This window comes from Vombatus ursinus, unplaced genomic scaffold (assembly GCF_900497805.2).
Source record: "Vombatus ursinus unplaced genomic scaffold, bare-nosed wombat genome assembly UNPS02008216.1, whole genome shotgun sequence".
NCBI classification, from domain to species: Eukaryota; Metazoa; Chordata; class Mammalia; order Diprotodontia; family Vombatidae; genus Vombatus; species Vombatus ursinus.
The window spans coordinates 201,625-221,301 of record NW_020947994.1 but is presented as its reverse complement, the minus strand read 5'-3'; the positions used below and the strand labels follow the sequence as shown (position 1 = coordinate 221,301).

Genomic DNA, 19,677 nt, shown 5'->3' with positions numbered 1-19,677 from the left:
GCTAATAATGTTTTACATTTTTAAATACAATAAAAACTTATTTTAAAATGGGAAAACAATTTTTGGCTCCTAAACAAACCAAAGAACAGAGTCTACTAATGCCTGTTCTAAATGGTCTGCCTGCCTCACGCCTCTCCCACTATGGTCCACCCCTACACTGCTGCCAAAGCTTGGATCTAACCACATCACCTTTCAACTCAATCAATTACAAGAGCTCCCTATTACCTACAGGATAAAATACAAACCCCTTTCTGGCTTTTAAAGCCATAAGCTAGCCATGACAAACTCACAGAAACAGGTGCCACTAATCTGTAAGTGGATCCCCGCAGCCACACACTGACCTAGTTTTAAAATGTGATATCTATGTCTTACATTTTTATTTATTTTGTTAAGTATTTCCCCATTACATTTTAATCTGGTTCCAATGCATCTGGGTCTTGTGGGGAGCATGTTCGATACCTCTGCCCTAAACAATCTGAACCCAACCTACTTTTCAGTCTTACTGGACATTGCTCCCGCTCCTGGCCTCTCCTGTCCTCATACAGAACATTCTGAATCTCCATCTTCCAGCACACCTCTGCACTGCCATCCCCCATGCCAAGAATGTATTCCTTCTTTAGCTCCAGCTCTTCCTTCAAGACATAGCTCAAGTACCATCTTCCACATGAAACCCTTCTTGATCGCCACATGCTGGCGTACTCCTCCCTCCCGAGTTACCTTGTATTTACGTAGTATTTATTCCCTTTTTATTTAATCTCTAAAAATGTACTCATGACTTGTCAATCAATAAGCACTTACTAAGAGCCTGCTACATTACCAGGCACTATGCTAACCATTGAAGATATAGAGAAAGGAAAAGGACAGTCTCTCCTGTCCAGTCTAAGGGGGAGACAACATGCAAACAATTATGGACAAACTGTCTTTCCTCATTAGAAGGTTAGCTTCTAGCAAGCAGGGAATAGTTCATTCATTGCATTTTATCTCCAGCGCTTACCACAATGCCTAATAAAAGCTTGCTGATCTGTTAGGTTTTTAATGAGACTTTCAGAACCTAAGGCTCACCACATCATACAAATTTTTGTACTTCATAAACAAATAAAACTGTTCAAGCTACAGAGACCTTACTTGGCAAGACCTTCTAGGACTGCTGGCAGAAGAGGTGACCTCTGGGCCTTCTTCAGTATTCTAAAGTAGGTTACAAACACCATGTTCAGCGTCTCAGTGTGCTATGGGAAGAAGTACCCAAAAAAAGTCAGCAAAACTTCATTTCCTTCCCAGTTACTGAAACTCTACACTGAAAACTTATTTTTCCTTTCTTTAAAATAATCATCTGGTCTTTGACAAAGTGGAATGAAGCTAGACACCTTTAATCCACACAGAGCTCCTTCCTATCCGCTATAAGCCAGGCTTGGAAGTTTCACATAGAAAGACATTCTGCCATTGTAATGGACTTTTTTTAACTACCATCACACACCACAACAGAAGGTCCCACTGCTCACCAGTTTCATCTTTTTTTCAGTACTCTCCGAAGCCTCTGCTTCCCGAAGTTCTCGTTCTAATTTCTCCTCTGCTTTCTTCCACTGAAAATGGAGGGAAACAAAATATGACACATCAACAAAATAATTTCTAATTAAAAGTTGTCTCTTTTAATAGAGGACCAATAAGTCAGTGAACCTCCACTGGCTTACAACAATTGTTGGATCTAACAATCAATCAGCAAATTATTTATTAAGCACCTATTATGGACCAGAATAGTGTTAAGTGCATATGTATATGCACAAATCATATATACATGTACATATACACACATATGTACACACACACACACATATGTCTGTCTATATACAGACACCTACACCCATATACATTCATGGTATTTCCCCAGCTCAACTGTTAGCTCCTAAAAGTAAGGGCCATGCTCACCAGTCTTCCCACTTCTGGCCCCCTGACAGTTTCTGGCCCAAAGAAAGTTTTTAACAAAAGCTTCCTTAACTGACTGCCTAACAATGATCCCTACAAGTTGATCTGATAAAGTATCTGCCTGTAAGAACTCCATTAAGATTCTTCAAATCTTAGATTTTTCTGTGGTTGTGCGAGTCAAATACAACAACCAATAAAAGAGAAAAGAAAAGAAATCAGACCTTCCTTTGCATTCTTGAAAGAGATTTTCTCTTCTCCTTGTAAGACATGAACTTTTTTGGTGCATTAATATCTTCTGTGTCTTTCTTCACTTCTATTTCTTTGATTCTTAGATACAGGAATGATTTTAACAACTAATGATTAAAAAAAAAGAAACACAAAATGTTGCAGAAAATCTGACACTACAAAAAAAAAAAAACACCGTACCAAGAATTATTTTAAACATTCTTCCCTAAAACATTGTCACTTTTATCTTCAATTTGAAACTTTTTCTTATTTCCCACAACAGTCTTTTTTGTGAAATGTCAGGTAAAAGGGTGTGGGGATGGGGGAACGAGAAGTGATTAGATGATTTGAATGGTAGCAGACTGGAAAAAGTTATTTGAGGGGGGGCTTAGATTTTTTTAAAAAAACTATTTACAAGACACCAAACACTGCTTTATCAACACTCCCCCACCTCACTTTTATTCTTACATGTTCTCAATAAAAATCTTCTTAGAAAACTTAGGCCAGCATTGTCAAGTTAAGGGTAATATTTGTTTTATTAATGAGTCACCAGAAATAAGAACTACACTGATATTTCATGTCTAAGTACTGCAAAAATAATTTGGAGTCCAAAATCAAAAAACCCCAATGGTTTAAAGCTCTACTCTCTCTTCCGGAAAACCATACAAAGCAAAAAGGCAATAATGCCAGGAACAAATAGTCATGAACCTCAGTAGCTATTCCAAAATACAAACTTCTAAATATATAAAGAATATTTCTGATTAAAGGAATATCTAATTAGACTTCTCAAACAGAAGATCTAAAAGCATAAACCCTATCCTTGAACTCACTATGAGCTTCAAGTGAAACAACAGATACAAAGAACTCTGCAAACTTTAAAGTGTTATATAAATGTCACTTATCAGCAAGTCAGAGATCCATTATCTATAAATTATCTTAAATGTTCTCAGGAAAAAACCATAAGTGATAATAATGTTAAACCCAAGAAGTATCAGATTATAGGATTTAGAGCCAGAAAGCGCCTTCAAGGTCATCTGGCCCAACCCCTTCACATTCAAGAGATAAGAAAACTGAAGCTCAGACAGGGGCTGCAATGACACACAGGAAGAGCTGGATTCATACCTAGCTCCTCTCTAAACTCAGTGCTCTTATGACTGTGTTTACAATGCCTTCTCCTGACTGTTTACCACTACTAGAATCCCCTTATTAAAAAGGTCTAAATTTATGTTCATGCCTAGTTTAAAAAAAAAACCAAAACCTCACAACTTCTATCCAGAGTAAAGACTCAGAGTTCTGTCTCACTAAATTTATAAAAAGCAGTACGGTGTAGTAAAGAGAAGGCCGGTCTTGGTGTCAGGAAGATATGTATTCGAGTCCCATCATCCCATCCACCTGGTCACTTAGCTTCTTCTCAGTGCCGTAGGCAGCCAAGAGGTAACTAAGAAATGACAAATCCAGAAAACTCACCTCCAAAAACTTTAAGTACAACTGCAATGGCATGCAATTTGTCAGGAAAAAAAAGGGTGGGAGGGCTATTGCAATGGTAAAATACGCTTTTGCATCCAGATCATGAATCAGAGTAAGATAGAAAATAAATCTTTACCTCTGACCTAACAACATAATTTTGGCTCTTCACAAAACCAGATATCACTTTAACGACACCAAGAGAGGCATGGCCCAATTTATCTTGTTTAAAGAGCTTCTGCACTGCTTCACAACACATTTCAGAAATCTGAAACACAAAGTACGGTAGATCAAATTACATGCAATTAAATTTGAAGAGAATCCGTTAACTTGGAAAAAAATCTTTGCAGAAAATTTCTCTGCTAAAGGTCTTGTATCCAAGATAGACAAGAACTAATTTTAATTTATAAGAACAAGTGCCATTCCCCAGAAGATAAACAGTAAATGGATATAGACAGGCAGTTTTCAAAGGAAGAAATTCAAGCTATCAACAACCATGGGAAAAAATGCTCTAAATCACAAATTTTAAAAATGTAAAAACTGTGATATAGTCTAGCTATTCTGGAAAGCAATGGAACTATATCCAAAGTGCCACTAAACTGTGACCTTCGATTCAGTACTACTACTAAACCTATAATTCAAAGAGAGCAAAAGAAGAAAAAAGGAACTCGTGTGTACCAAAATACCTATAGTAGCTTTTTTTTTTTATAACAAAAGACTACAAGCTAAAAGGGTTAACTATTGGGGAATGGCTAAATTTATGGTATATGAAAGCAATGCAATACTATTGAGATATAAGAAACAACAAAAGAGAAAGCTTTCAGAAAACATGGGGAGAACTCATATGAACTGATATAAAGTGAAGTGAAAAGAATCAAGGAATCAATTCATAAAATAATAACATCAATGTAAAGACAATTTTGTTGTTGTGAAGAACTTAAGAATATTGATCAAAAGCTACAGTCAATCACAATTCCAGAGGACTAATGAGCATGTCAATCACCTGACAGAAATGATAGACTCAGATAATAGAATGAAACACACATTTTTGGATGTGGCCAAAATAGCATTATTGAGCTTGACCACAGATTATTTATTTTAAAAGTTTCCCCCTCCCTCACTGGGAGAGGCATTGAAAGGGATGGAGATAAGGCTAACACTCCCCACAAAATAAAATGAAAAAAGGGTCAGTGAAGCATTGTTTTTAATTCATGGAAGAGAAGGACAGAAAGATTCACAGGGAAGTAAGACATATTTGAAAGCTTTATGTTGAATTTATTATATGGACTTACAGATGTTATAATTTTAAAAATTCAAACTGTATATAATAAAGGTTCACAGTTTCATGTATAATCCTCTGTTTTACTATACATTTGGAAGTACTCATTTTAGTGTTCGTTAAGATCAGAATAATGGGGCAGTTAGGTGGTACAGTAGACAGAGCACCGGCCTTGGAGTCAGGAGGACCTGAGTTCAAATCCAGCCTCAGACACAAAACACTAGCTATGTGACTCTGGGGCAAGTCACTTAACCCCATTAACCCCAAATGCTTCGCAAAAAAAAAAAACCACACAATAAAAAAAATTTAAAATAAAAGGAAAAACCAAACCACATGCAAAAAAAGTTTTATAAAGAAATAATATTTGAAATTTTCTTGATAGTTTTGCAACTTTTTTTTAATCTAACCTGGAAAGAAACATTATTATTCATAGGAATAGAGATAAGATAATATTAATCTTGGTAACTGTAGAATAATTTTGTTTTTAAACATTTTCTAACAAAATGAACATTTAGAAATACATACCAGTTTTGACTTGTCATTCATAAGAGGGACAATCAACACAATGATATTATTGTGGAAGTTAAAATGAGGGAGTGCTACCAACAGCTCACACAAGCTCTTCACAGCAACCTCTGCCAGACCTTTATATGCCTTTAAGGAGACAACATTACTTTTCTTCAGTTTTCTTTGCTTCCAGTCTAATCAAAAGATAACTCTGGTTACTGAATTTACCTGTTAGTCAAAACTCAGATGAGTCAAAATGCTACCCCACAAAGCTATTATTACAAGAGCTCTAAATCATAACTTTTATTCAAATACACCATGTGACAAATTAGATTATTTAGCACCCCTTCAAATTCTTCTTTCAGCATACATATGGGAACGTTTAAATATTCTAAAATGTCATTCAATCTTATATATGTTCCACCATATTTCTCATGTGAATATCCTTAGCTTTTATTCCAATTCTAAGAGGCAAATTTTATTTTTTTCTTAACAGTACTTGTTTTTTCCTTAATTAGTAATTTTTTATGTCTGCCCTTTTCCTCCATTATAATCACTTCCCAATATACATACACATTTCACATTCCACTCCCACATAACAGAGAAAAAAATATGGATAAAGCCTAACTGATAAAGCTACAATATATACAACTTTGCACAATATATACAACAATCCACCTCTCCAGGAGAAAGATATATTTCCTCTTTTCTAAGAGATAAATTTTAATAAATGGAAATAACTAGCATCTTAGTCTTCTACCTACACTATCAAATTAAATAAGAACGCCAAATCCTTAGAAACCTTAGATTAAACTGATACATAAATGTCAATTATTTTAAAAGACAACGGGAATAAAGTACTCCTAGTTACTTTTCCATTTAAAACATCACATTCAGATAGAACACTTCCACCCAAGGTCCTGCCTTCCAGCTTGTCTCAGGTCTCTGACTACTGAGGGAATCAAAAGAAAATGGGGGATGAGGCATGCAAATTTCCTCCCCAAAATCCATCCCCCTTCACTCTCAGTATCTCTTGGCTTTCTCTTCTCTGGCAGTCCACTATATCAAATACAATGCAGCACACTCAGAGTTAGCTCAGCTACCAAACTAGCAGCATAAGAAAATCTCAGGGAACTCAATAAATCAGGGTGGCTTACACATAGGCAATCTCATGTTAGCCAATGAGGCTGGAGTTCAATCTAATTCAATGCTCACATCCACTTAAGTAGTCCCTTTCAGGGGCTCCCCTATTTATTCTTCCAACAGAACCTTAGTAAGCACCTACTTTTTGCAGAGCACTATCTTCAACACTAGATGAGACATAAAATCAGTTAAGACTTAGGTCTCACCCTCCCCAGAGGTTACTCAGAATCTTAACTCAGGAAGAACCTTGTCCCATCCTTAATCAACTTTTACCCCAGTCACAGCCTGAGCAAGAACATCACTGAAGAAGCTCTATCTTTTCCTATCCGGCTTTGTCCTCATTCTAACACTGCTCTCCTTATCAATGTCTCCTGAGGCCTGCCTAAAAGCCTTAAGATTGCCCTTCTCCCCAGTTAAGGGGCCTTCCTAGGCTCTTTCTTCACTCTCCTGAGCTGAGCTGCCCATCTCTGTCAGCACATCCTGGGATTCCACGAGTTCTCCCTCTCAATTCCCACCTCTTAGATAAGCCTATTCAGGCTTTTCTAGCAACCACATCACATTGCTGATGTATACCAAGCTAGCGAACCAAAACCTACTGGCTTCTGCCATTGGCTGCAAATTTCTTAATCACGTCTTCCAGACTCTTCTCCAAGTCACTATGAGGCAAAACAGTACAGTGGACACAGAGCATTGGCAGTCAGAACACCAGGATTCAAATCTCAGCTCTGCCACTTACGACCTTGTCTGACCTTGGACAAGTCCCACCATCCCTCTGAGAGTCCTCAAATTCAGAATGAGGGGATTAGATTGATGATCCCCAACGTCTCTCCTGGCTCTAAATCTATGATCCTATGATGAATTAGTGTTGGATAATGCCAAGGACAGGGCCAAGTCCTGTGTTCTCCCACTAGAAAATCCCTGCCACACTGACACCAAGAGAATCATAAGCACTTAATACAGGTGTGACTCCAGATGACAATCCTGTCATCCCACTCACCTTTCACTGTCTCCTACACAAGGATATAAAACTCATACTGCTTGTCTCCTTGCACCTCTCCCATTCTCTACAATCTATCAGTCTTCTGGTGGCTCTGTGTAAGATGAACCACATTTAAGAGAGCTGGAAGCAGAACTAGCTAGGCTACTGCAATAATTTAGGTACCAAGAAAAATAGTAGTTGGTGATTTACAAGTCTCTCTCATCATTAGTACATCCACATTACTTCCTGACACAAGCCTTCAGTGGCTGAAGCTTAACTACCTTTGTTAAACAGAAATTTGTCAACTAGCTTTCAAAGAAACTCCCCTAATACCTCTTCACCCTGATCTCTCATTATTCTCTCCACATACCCTTCCCCCCAGCCAAACCTATCTGTCCACTAACTCTCAAATCTTGTTAGGTAAGACATCTCCAAGTCTATCTATATCTATGTATCAGATTTTGTCTTCCATCTCCACCAAGTCTTTTCTATTCCTCATTTCCAACAGAAATCTTTTTCAATTAAACTTGGAGTCCTCTTCAGCTAACATTACCATTAACACAGTTTATACTCTATTGTTTTTTTTAATTCATATTTTGTTTTCAAATTGTTTCACGTGTATATTCTGTACCCTCAGCTAGAATGTAATCCTCTAAAGCACAAGTGTCAAATGAAGTGTCCACAAAACTCCTGGGTACAGTCTGAACTAGATTAAAATATAATTGGGAAATGTTTAACAAAATAAATAAAAATACAATATAATGTTAATTTGTGTTTTTTCTGAATAAATACAAGGCCGTTTCTACATGAGTCTGACACCACTGCTCCGAAAGATAGAGACTTCCCTTGTGAGTCATCTACCCATAAAGACTTCTGCAGAGGCAGGCCTGTTAGCAAATTACTAGCATGATTCAATCATTTATAAACAAGAAACACAAAACTTAAATGATTTGTTAAACTGAAAAAAAAGAGCTTTTTAAAAAGTATCTCGAGCAATATATTTGACCTGAAGAAAAACATTTATAGCAGAACTAGCCCCTTAATACACTATGCTCAAAATGTAAAAGCTAACTGCCATCACTCTACTGTCACCTAGCAGTAAAATCCAACAGTAAAAACCAGGTACTCACAAAGTAAGTTCTCAAGCTCTACTCTGCCAAGCTCTATTTTAGGAGAGCCTTAGGAAGAGGAATCAAGTTAGCAAGCAAAAAAGTCAATGACATTCAGGACATCAGAGATATCATAAATTTAGAGCTAGAAGGGTCCTGAGAGGTCATCGTATTCAACCCTCTCATTTTACAAATGAGGAAACTAAGGTACAAAGAGATGATTAAGTGACTTGGTCAGGGTCACACAGCTATTGAGCATCTAAAGTGGGAAAATAACAACAATAGCTAACATTCCTATAGCACTTACTATGTGCCAGGTACTGTGCTAAGTACTTGATAATCACCACCTCATTTGATCTTCACAACAACCCTAAAACATAGGAGCTGTTCTACAGATGAGGAAACTAAGGCAGACAGAGGTTAAGCAACTTGCCTAGGGACACACTGCTAATAAGTAGCTGAGGTCACATTTGCACTCAGGTCTTCCTGACTGCAGGTCCACCACTCCACATTGCCTCAATGAGAACTAATATTTTATATGCACCATGTGCTCCAAGACTAGTCTGCCCCTTTTCCTCTGAAGCCTTACGGCACAAGAAGCTATTTCATAGTGCAGGTCAACAAGACTCACGATCCCTACTCCCAAATAACCAAGGCTTGCCAGCCAGGAGAAGAATCCGGTGTAGTCCCAATGTGCTAGGTTAAAGTAATAGACAAAGAAGGTTACGTCTGGTTCCCTTCCCTATCAATGCCCAAAGTCTCTCCTTAAGAGCAGAGAAGTAGAAACAAAAGAAAAAGGAGTTTGGCAAAAACCTTCATCATTCCCAGTCACCAACTTGTAGTGAAATTCTCAAGAATTTATTATAAACATTTATGGTTAAAGACATTCTTCTTTCCTCCTGAAACAAAATAACTAAGAAAATTCCAACAAAAAACAGATAAACCATTTTACCTTTAATTATTTGTTCTAGATTTTCCAAATAAAATTTGTATTGGCTTACTAGGCCTTCTTCAAATTCTCTAAGTTTCTGGGTTTCTTTTCGGACCTGTAAGAAGACAAAATTTCCCTTTTCAAAGCCAAAGTATTGCAGTCTGCAAATACCACAACTAAAACACAAATGTCAGAATTAAGGGTTTTGTAAAAATACATAATTACTTTTACAAATTAAGAAGCATTATTTTACATTGTATGGTACTTCTATACACTTGTGGAGCGCTTTCTTCATGATATTATGGAAATAAGAAATGCATGTATTATTAGCATCCTAAAAAATGGCAGCTTTATTCAGCTAGTAAGTGATAGAGCCAGAACCAAAATCACATCTTTTGGTTCAGAGCCTTCCCTTTATACTGCATTAAAATAAAGACTGTCTTTTACAGCTGGTACACATCCGGAGATCATCACATATGATTTGAACAGCTGGCAAACATGGCAACCCCCAGCACAGACAGTAACATTCCATTATTCACAAATTTTAAGAATCATAAATGCTTTTTAATATATACTTGGTTTAAAACCCCTTTATGTTGATAATGCCAAATCTAACACTGTATTATTGAACTTTAAAATTCTTTTACAGAAACATCCAAAAGTTCCAGAATATGGGACCAGTACAAAATGAAGGGCATAATAAGTTTTCCCTTTTACCAACTGTCCTCTCGATTTCAACCTCCAGGATGCCCTCAATCTCTTAAATGGCTATAAGTTTGGATATGAATATATTCATGACATTTGTTCTTATTCTCAAGAGTAAGCTACTATAATAAGAAAGGAAAAATATATTTGAAAAACTGGCTTTAGAAACAAAAAATGTTAAATTTTTTTTTTAGATAACATACACATGGTAAAAAGAAATCTTGCTACTTTGACCAAAAACTTACTGGAACTATTATGTCACAGGATACAATATTAACCCCAAAACATCATGTTCATTTTTATGTACTAGTAATAAGGATAAAAAAAAAAAACAATAAACCCCACTTAAAAGAAATACATTGGAAATTAACCACAGAAACCCTGTATAAGGACTATAGATCTAAGACCAGACTAAAGTACCTAAACAAGTTGAAGGACATTCAATGTTCATGGATGGGTTGGATTAATATAGTAAAATGAAAGACTGCAATGGGGGCTTTAGTAAATAAAAACTGGGAAAAACTGTATTTAGGAAAAGCAGTTGGTAATTGGCAAGAAGGTATATGGACCCAGATCTTATACCAAATAATCCAGTAAATTCCAGCTAGATCAGAGACCGACCAAAGCAAAAAACAAAAAAACAAAGCCTGCTAGAAAAGATGAAAGAAAATGAATTTATCAGTTATGAGGGATGGCAAACTTTTTTTAATTCAATAAATGGAAAGAATTGTTGGGGACAAGAGAAATATACTTGATTACTTTACATTAAAATACACTTTTTGCCCAGCAAAAAAGCAATGTAATTAAAAGAAAAAGAACAGTAAGGGAAAAATATTTAAACAAATTATGAATAGTAAATGGCACCTAAAATGTAGAAGAGATCCATCCCAAAAGATAAGCAATAAAAGGATTTAAGCAATTTTCAAAAGAATTGCTAACTATAAATGATTACATTAAAACATTCTTCAAATCACTAATAGTGAAAGAAATAAAACTTTAGACAATTTAGAGGTTTCCTTCTCACAAACTGGCAAAGATGACAGAAGATGACAACAATAGACAATGAAAGGGCTATGAAGAATCCAGGGACAACAATTTACAGATAACAGAACTGTGAAATGGTCCAGCTGTTCTAGATTTCAGTCTGTAATTGTGCAAGAAAACTGATTGAACTGTCTACATCTTACACATTCAGTGATTTCATTATTCAGCATATATGCCAAGAAAGACACAGCAATCTTCTTTAGGGTATACTAGAACCATAAGTCAACTGGATGTTTATCAAATTAGGGAAAGATTTGAAAAAAAAAAATTATGGTATGTGAATGTAACAGAATACTGCTGTGCAGTAAAAAAGGATGAATACAAGGAATTCAGAGAAACAGGAAAATTTGTATGAAGTGGTACACAGTTAAATAAATAATAGAACCAAGATAATAATACACACAAAGACCACAAAAATGTAAATGAAAATATCACAAAAGGGAAACTGGGCTATGAGCTTTAGAAAAACCCACAAAGCTCCTGAAGCTTGGGCTGGGCTCCTCTTCAGAGATGACTCTCTTGTCTTCTACTTTGTTCACGTTAGGGGTGATCAGGTTTCCAAGGGGAAACCAAACTGGGGGGATCCTGACTGGGGTGGTTTTGTTTTTCTAGCAAATATGGCTAAAGGCAGCTGGGTCCTACATAGCAATCAACTTTCCTTAATTGCCAGAATGGTGTGATCATCCACATCTGAAGGCCAACCCATCTTCCTAGCTTTAGCCAATTGTGACATTCCCACCTACCCAGAATTCCTCCTTTCCTGCATCTCAATAAAGAGGGGTTTTCTCATACCTTCAGGGTCCCTGGCTTTTGGACTGGGACAGCCAGTATGACCCACTTTACTAACAGTTTATGCATCGCTGTTAATAAATTGTTATCTTGCCCTGGAAAAAACTCTGTCTTAGCCTGCCTTTGTTGCAATTTTACTCACCACAGATTCTTTCTAAGCCACACAGAAGACAGATTAGTTTGGAAAGCTTGCAACAATACCTTGGATGCCTTTTCTGTTTCTGTTAGAGGTCGAATTTTGTAGGAAGGAGTAATGTCTTTAAATAACTCCATAAGGGAAACCATCACCAATTTCCGTACAATGACAGCTACATCAGGATCCTGTTCCATGAGCATGGCACGCAATTCTTTCAACTTCTTAATCTGTTAAAGAAATAACTTGTGGAATGAAAAAATAGACCACAACAAAGTAAAGCAGGAAGTACTAGGAGACAAAGCCCAAAACTAAGCACTAACATGGAATTTCTTCACAATGCTACAAAAAGAAGTCTACTGACAAGGGAAGCTTGAAAGCCTACATGCCAAAGACTTACAGGAAAGCACCACTTAGGTGACAGATGTGATCCTGAAAGGTTCTTTGTAAATTACCCTTTTTTAAACTGCATCATACCTCAAAAGTAAAGTATTCTAAGGCTTGCTATTAAAAGAAACACTGAAAAGCAAACAATTCTGTATTATGAAAAACACAAGGTTTAGTAGAACACTTCCTGGAAACTAGAAGCTTCAAGTGGTGGTGCCCCACTTTTTATCTGTGTAATGATGGGTAAAGCCCCATAATTTGAGGTTCATGTTCCTAAATGGCAGCGATAATATTTACACAACCTACTTCACAGGCTTATTATGAAGAAAAGTGCTTTGTAAACAAAAGTATAGTAGTGTAGAACTATTCAGCTATGATATTTTTGTTAATTTATCTGCTTTAGAAGTTTGAGGGGGTCTATATGTTAGGTTATCTTAAAATATGACATAATCCTGTATTGTTCAACCTTGGCTCTCCTGCATAGCATATTAAAATCATGTGTCCATCAACTATCCAGTATATCCAATCAGAGAATCAAAGAACAACAACAACAACAAAAAATCGGCCTTTAAATGATCAGTAAGCATCTATTAAGCCTTTACTATATGCCCAAGGCCACCCAGGCTGGCAGAGCTGAGAGCCAAACTCTGGTTTCTTGACACCTGTGTCCAGAGCTCTTTCTGTTGCACCACACTTCATCCTTACTGAGGGCAAATGAATATGATTTTGCATTTAATTTATAGGACAAGACAGACTGAAAATATTCAGAGTTTGCAGCAGCTCTTTAAGAAGCAGTCTCAAAGGGTTTAACACTGCCTACATTAGATTCCGGATCAGACAAAATGGCAGATGCCAAGGCAGCAATGTGTATTTTTCTGTCCTGCAGTTTCCTCCGCCTCTCAATTACGTATTCTTCTGTGGTTAGCTTCGGCAGGGGATCCTCAGTAACTACTGAAACAAAATAATATTCATTAGAGGGAAGCTGGCTTAATCCAGTGACAAAGAATTACAGAATAATACTAAAGAAGTACAGCGTTAATACTTAAGTGTACATGGTACCATAAGCTAGGCTAAGACACTACTGCCTAACAAAACTCTCTCTTCTAAGAGAATGAAGAGGAAAACATAATTTGTAATTATCCTCTCATCTGTTCATATGTAAAGGTATGCTTCCAAATAACTTTCAGGACATTTGAAAACAAATGAGTCTGTTCTCTTAAGCATTTTAATCACTCTACCAGCACACTAATTATTGTAAGGTCCGATCCTTTAAAAATTTCAACTGGTTCCAAAATAAATATTCAAAAGTTCCTACATGGTTGGAGCCCAATTTTTACAAAATAAAATCAGTTTGAGTTCAATCAACCAGCATCTATCAGGCACCTACTACTACTAATGGTGTGCTAGAACAAGCTCACAACACATACAAGCTACTGTTAAATTCACACAGTTCAATCAGCAGCTGCACCAGAAACGGCATTTGTTGTTTTAAAATAATTGGTGTCAATCACAGCAGAGTGTATTTTCAATGCATTATACCATCTATTTTAAATGAATGTAGCTACAACAATGAATATTTGAAAGCAAATTTAATTGCATTTTGCTCTGATGGTGCTAACTGAATGCTGGGGAAAAAAAGGTTGAAATAAGTATGAACTTGCTAGAAATATTTCCTAAAATCATCATTTGACAAATCATTGTGTGCAATTATCACTTGATAACTCAATACCTGAAATGAAACAAGTGAATCATTTTAAAATATTTTTCGATAAAATATATGCTATTTATCACAAATCTAGTGAAAACTAGGCCAAGACAGAAACTGTAAAGAATTTGAAATTATTAAAACTGGTCAAATACTCAGTCTGAGAGAGGTAGCATACAACTTATGAACTGCTACTGCTGTATGACACACATAGCCTGAATCACAAATGCATTTTCCTCGTTCTTCTTATCCTGGTTTGCCAAAGAATAACAAACATCAATTTCTTACAAGACTCTGCTTTAATGACTGACATTCCTGAAGAATCTTCATTATTTTAAACTACAGTGCAGTCAGGGTGAAAAAATATTCAGAAAGTTGAAAAATCAAATGCACGATAAGAGCTTTGGAAAATAAAGATGAGGGGTGGAGAAATGGGAGGGGGAGAAATTTAAAACTCAAAATCTTGTGGAAGTGAATGCTGAAAATTAAAATAAATTAATTAAAAAAATAGATTGGTACTAGAAAGTATGAATCTCAAGTTGAAGATTTAAGTCAGATAACTATGAAGAAATTCCAGTTAATAAAAATTAAAAATGTAATGCTCTTCCAAAAAAGGTTACTAGAAAATAGAATTCAATACATGAACTTACATGCTTTACCAAACAGAAATAATAATTTAAGTATTTTTAATTATACTGATTTATCAGAACTATCTACTTGGACTTGTGAAGAACTAACTTCCCCATGAATAACTGATTTTGAAAAATGTAGCATATAAGTAGAAATTCAAAACATAAAATTGATTTGAATGTTTTTCAGAATTTTGTAGATAATGTAGAATCAAAAATGTTTCAATCCCTGCAACTATACAAAAAGCTAAAAAGATAGTCAGCACTACTGCAATAATGTTAAAGCTGAAAGAGGTCTGAATTTAATGAATATAATTTATATGAGTGAGAAACAGTTTAACAATAAATCACCTATGTATATGTAATGACAAAAAAATTATTGGGAAAGAGCAGAAGGGGATGAAACTCTTTATCAAATAATGTCTGAAATGTAACCATACAGATTAGCTACATATACAAGAATTCAGCAAAAATAAATCAACAAGGGGTAGTTAAGTGGTGTAGCAGATAGAGCATTGGACCTGAAGTCAAGAGGAACTGAGGTCAAATCTAGCCTCAGACACACACTAGCTGTGTGATACTGGGCAAGTCACTTAACCCCAAATTCCTCCAAAGATAACAATAATAAAATAAATGACAGTATTTGGTGAGAAATGGTTATAAAGAATTTATTATAAAAAATATTGCATATTATTATTTGTAAATTGTATGCTACACATCCTTTATATTAAGATTTAAAATAAAGTTACATACACATATATAAATTTTGGGATTTTTTTTCCTAGATTCGGCTGTTAAACCTTCACCAGCTCACCAGTGCATAATACACGCCAGGCTCTGGGCTAAGAGTTAGGCATATAAAGAAAAAAAAAAAACCTGCAACACCCTGGCTTAAAGCACTTTACAGCCTCTCTGCAAAGGGGAGAAAACATGTACATATGTGTCGTACACAAAAATAGATACAAGAGCACTGCAGAGGGGGAGCCATCAGCAGCTGGGGACACGGTAAATCAGGAAAAACTTCATGAAGGGGATGGTGCCTGTGTGGAGCCCCAAAAGAAACTAGGGACTATAAGAAGCAAGAAGGTGCAAAGGAAGTCCATTCCAGACACGGGGGATCGCTAGTACAAAGGCATGTGGACACGTCATGGCATTGCTCTGTTTAGTTGTTTCACTCGTGTCTGACTCTTCATGACCCAACTTGGCAGAGATACTGAAGTGGTTTGCCGTTTCCTTCTTCAGTTCATTTTACAGAGGAGGAAACTAAAGCAAACAGGGTGCAGTGACTTGCCCAGGATCACACAGTAAGTGTCTGAGGCCAAATTTGAACTCAGGAAGAGGAATCTTCCCCACTCCTGGCTCAGTGCTCTGTGCACTATGGCGCCACCTAGCTGCCCTTCTCTCTGTAAGGAACAGAAAGCTACTTTGTCTGGACTATAGCATGTACGAAAATAACATCTAACCAGGCTGGAAGATGAGGAGGAAGCCAGATGGCAAAGGGCTGTAAAAGCCCATGTATACCTGCAATAACAATAGCTAGCACTTATGCCACACTTAAGGTTTGGAAGGAATTTTACAAATCTCATTTGAGCTTCACAATAACACTATATGGAAAGTGCTATTATTCCCATTTCACAGATGAAGAAAAGGAGACTGAGAGAGGTTAGATGCATGACCCAGTCACACAGCTAGAAACAGTCCGAGGCAGCCTACTCTCAAAAGAGATCAAAGAAAGAGGAAAAAGACCCATATGTATAAAAATGTTTACAGCGGAAATTTTTGCAGTGGCAAAGAACTGGAAACTAAAGAGGTGGTGTCCATCAATTGGGAAATGGATGAACAAATTGTGGTATTATGAAAGTAATGGAATACTATCATGCTATGAGAGAGGATGAAGGGGATGGTTTCAGAGAGATCTCAGAAGACCTGTGGGAACTAATACAAATGAAATGAGTAGAACCAAGAGAACAATTTATAATATCAATATTGTAAAAATGAACAATATGGTAACACTTAAAAACTTACACCTTAAAAAATTACTTTGGCAGATGTATGAAGATGGATTGGCATGGGAAGAAACTTGAGGTAGAGAGATGACTTAACAGGCTACTGTTAGCAAGGGAATGAACTAGGCAGTGGCCAGATAAAGAGAAGGAGATAAGATTCGAGACAGGCTATAGAGGTAGAAATGACAAGATCTGTCAAATGGCTGCATATACGGAATGAGTGAGGACTGGGCAGAAAAAGATAACGAGTTCTGTTTCGGACATGGTGAGATAGACATGCCTGTAGGACACACAGCTTGAATTGTCCAATATGCTACTGATTTTATGGGACTGCAGCTTAGCAGAGCAGGGCTGGAATATATAGATCCGAGAGTCACCTGCATAGACATGATAATTAAACCCATGGGAAGTGATGAGGTCATCAAATAAGGAGAACGTAGAGAAAAGAGAGAAAAGGGCCCAAGACAGAGCTTTAGGGCAAACTCTCAGCTAGGGCACATGACATGGATCATGATCCAAAAGTGGGCAGAGTTTGGAGAGCTAAAAATCAATATTCTATTTTCTGAAATGGGCACATGCAAAAAATTATTCCTTTACTAGGATTTGAAATTCTTAAAATTTGTAGTGTCCACAATCATTTTAAGGTCAAAAAGGAATACACAAACTACATAATTCCTAAACTTAATTTGGCAGTCCCTCCTCCAGGCTAAAAAATAAACAAAAATGACATTCCAGAAAGGAAACAACAGCCAGATGCAGACTCAAAAGTGATCTCTATCTAGCTACGGAAGACCAAGAGTAGATTATATATTAAGACTTTTTAAACAATGAAAACTGTGTTTCAAGCCTTCAAATGACTAATACTCCCGAAATAGTGATTCATGTTCCAGATTATGTCAAATTTTAAAACTCACTGTGATACTTCCTTGTTAGCACTTAAAATTTGTTTTTTAATCAAATAAATACAAAAAGCGATTCCATTACCTTCCTCAAACTCCATTTCTTCTTGCTCTTCCTCTTCATTTGCGTTAATATTGACAACTGCATATTAAAAAGAAATTGTTAATAACCCAACTTTATCAAAAGCAATTTAAATTTCATTGTTCAATGGTTAGTTTACCTGGCTTCTCTCTGGTCTGTGGAATAATACCACACTTATCTTTGATTGGAAGTAGGTGAATTACTTCTTTTTCTGGCTCAGTTTGTAGTCGTCTTGGTACTTTCTCGTATTTGTCTATTATGCTCTCCTGTTTCCGTTTCTTGATGTGAACAGGCTCACTGAACATTTTGGCAAAAATCACATGTTAAAAGGAAATAAGAATTCTTTTCTTTAAGTAAGGAAAAATAAGATACCAATGATATTAATTACCTAAATATTCCTAAGTACAAAGTCTGCCCTTGACTTTTCGTGTTTTGAAATTTTAAATCCTATTCAATCATTTCTTAAATATTGAGACGTAAGTTACTGTACTGTGCAGCACCCCAAATTCCTTGGACATTATTTCTAGCTCTTTTCTATGCCTCTATTTGCTCTGTTTCTTCCTGTTCTGTCCTAGCACTTCCTTCATCTGCCCTGAGAATAGCATTCTATCCCACCCTTTCTACTTACGCATCCACCCATTCAGATTTAACTTAAATGTGCACTAAACAAAGGTTTTTATTCTTCTACAGTTACCTTTAGCAATTAAATTTAGATGGGACTATCTTCACAAGTACTATACAAAATGCTACATATTTTGTCCTTCTACGTTCATAAATAATCTCAAAAAAAATTTTTCTTTATTACAGTGCTCTGAATATTCCAAAAGAAACACTTACCTAGACGAAAGATCTCTAGTTAAAAACGATGGCACTTGACCTAAATCTTTCAGTAACTGCAAGTCGTCTTCATCCATCATGTCCAAAGGAAGGGCTTCTTCTTCTTCCTCCTCCTCTGTTCTTTGAGCTGCCTCAAAGGTATCAGAATCAGAAATTAGTTACTGTGGAAATAAAGCTCTTTGCAATTTTGTGACTAGGATAAAAAATTTGTGACCAAATCCATAGTCTGCCCTATGGATGGGAAAATGTACAGATATTAGGTCAGAATTTTAATTTCCTCACTTTCCTCTCATTTAATTCTATTTCATATCAAGAATGTAAAGTAGGATGAGAAAACCATTAGAAGAATTCTACCCAGGATGATGATGGGAAACATAAAAAAGTGAGAGGCAGTAGGAAGGAAAACAAACTTTAAAAGTTTAGCAAGAAATTCAGTGAAAATGGCCGTGTAGCCTTCAGATAGGAGCTTAGCCTGAGAGCTCCCTCACTCAGTCCAGGACCCAGCACAAAGCAGGCATTTAATGGTCACTGACCGCCTGAAGACAGAGGAGACCAAGGGCATTTAGGGATCAAAATAGGAAAACAGATGAAAAATGGAAGAGACTGCCAAAACTACTAAAACAATTTGTTATCTCCATGACTAACAAAGTAACCACCACAGTTGTATTAACATCCCAGGCCTTATCTAATGACACAGGAACAAGAACTTTTAGAACCCATTCTTTTCACCATCAAGGAAGGACAGCAAGCTAGAGATGACAACTCTCCCACTGTGACCCTAACATGATGTTCAAGGAAGTATAAATACTATTAAAGAAAACAAATGAGAAGAAAAGGATTCCAAATATACAGGAAGCAATGACACCCTGGAGGTAACCATTCTCAGGACTCTGGGAAACTGATT

The 19,677-nt window shown here is 36.4% G+C and overlaps 1 protein-coding gene across 2 annotated transcripts in view; it reads right to left on the bottom strand.

The window, feature by feature from the left end:
* The window catches only part of LOC114034142 (nucleolar complex protein 3 homolog), a 42,235-nt gene that overhangs the window by 18,526 nt on the left and 4,032 nt on the right, over positions 1 to 19,677 (bottom strand). The window contains exons 3-13 of one of the 2 annotated variants that reach the window (XM_027849745.1): positions 18,774 to 18,900; positions 18,076 to 18,233; positions 17,940 to 17,996; positions 13,436 to 13,566; positions 12,297 to 12,458; positions 9,579 to 9,672; positions 5,414 to 5,589; positions 3,749 to 3,877; positions 2,142 to 2,273; positions 1,500 to 1,580; positions 1,126 to 1,226 (exon numbers count right to left, since the gene is read on the bottom strand). In XM_027849745.1, coding sequence (XP_027705546.1) covers positions 1,126 to 1,226; positions 1,500 to 1,580; positions 2,142 to 2,273; positions 3,749 to 3,877; positions 5,414 to 5,589; positions 9,579 to 9,672; positions 12,297 to 12,458; positions 13,436 to 13,566; positions 17,940 to 17,996; positions 18,076 to 18,233; positions 18,774 to 18,900 — 1,348 coding nt within the window. The remainder of the gene's footprint in view (positions 1 to 1,125; positions 1,227 to 1,499; positions 1,581 to 2,141; positions 2,274 to 3,748; positions 3,878 to 5,413; positions 5,590 to 9,578; positions 9,673 to 12,296; positions 12,459 to 13,435; positions 13,567 to 17,939; positions 17,997 to 18,075; positions 18,234 to 18,773; positions 18,901 to 19,677) is intronic. The other variant, XM_027849746.1, reaches the window with a different exon arrangement.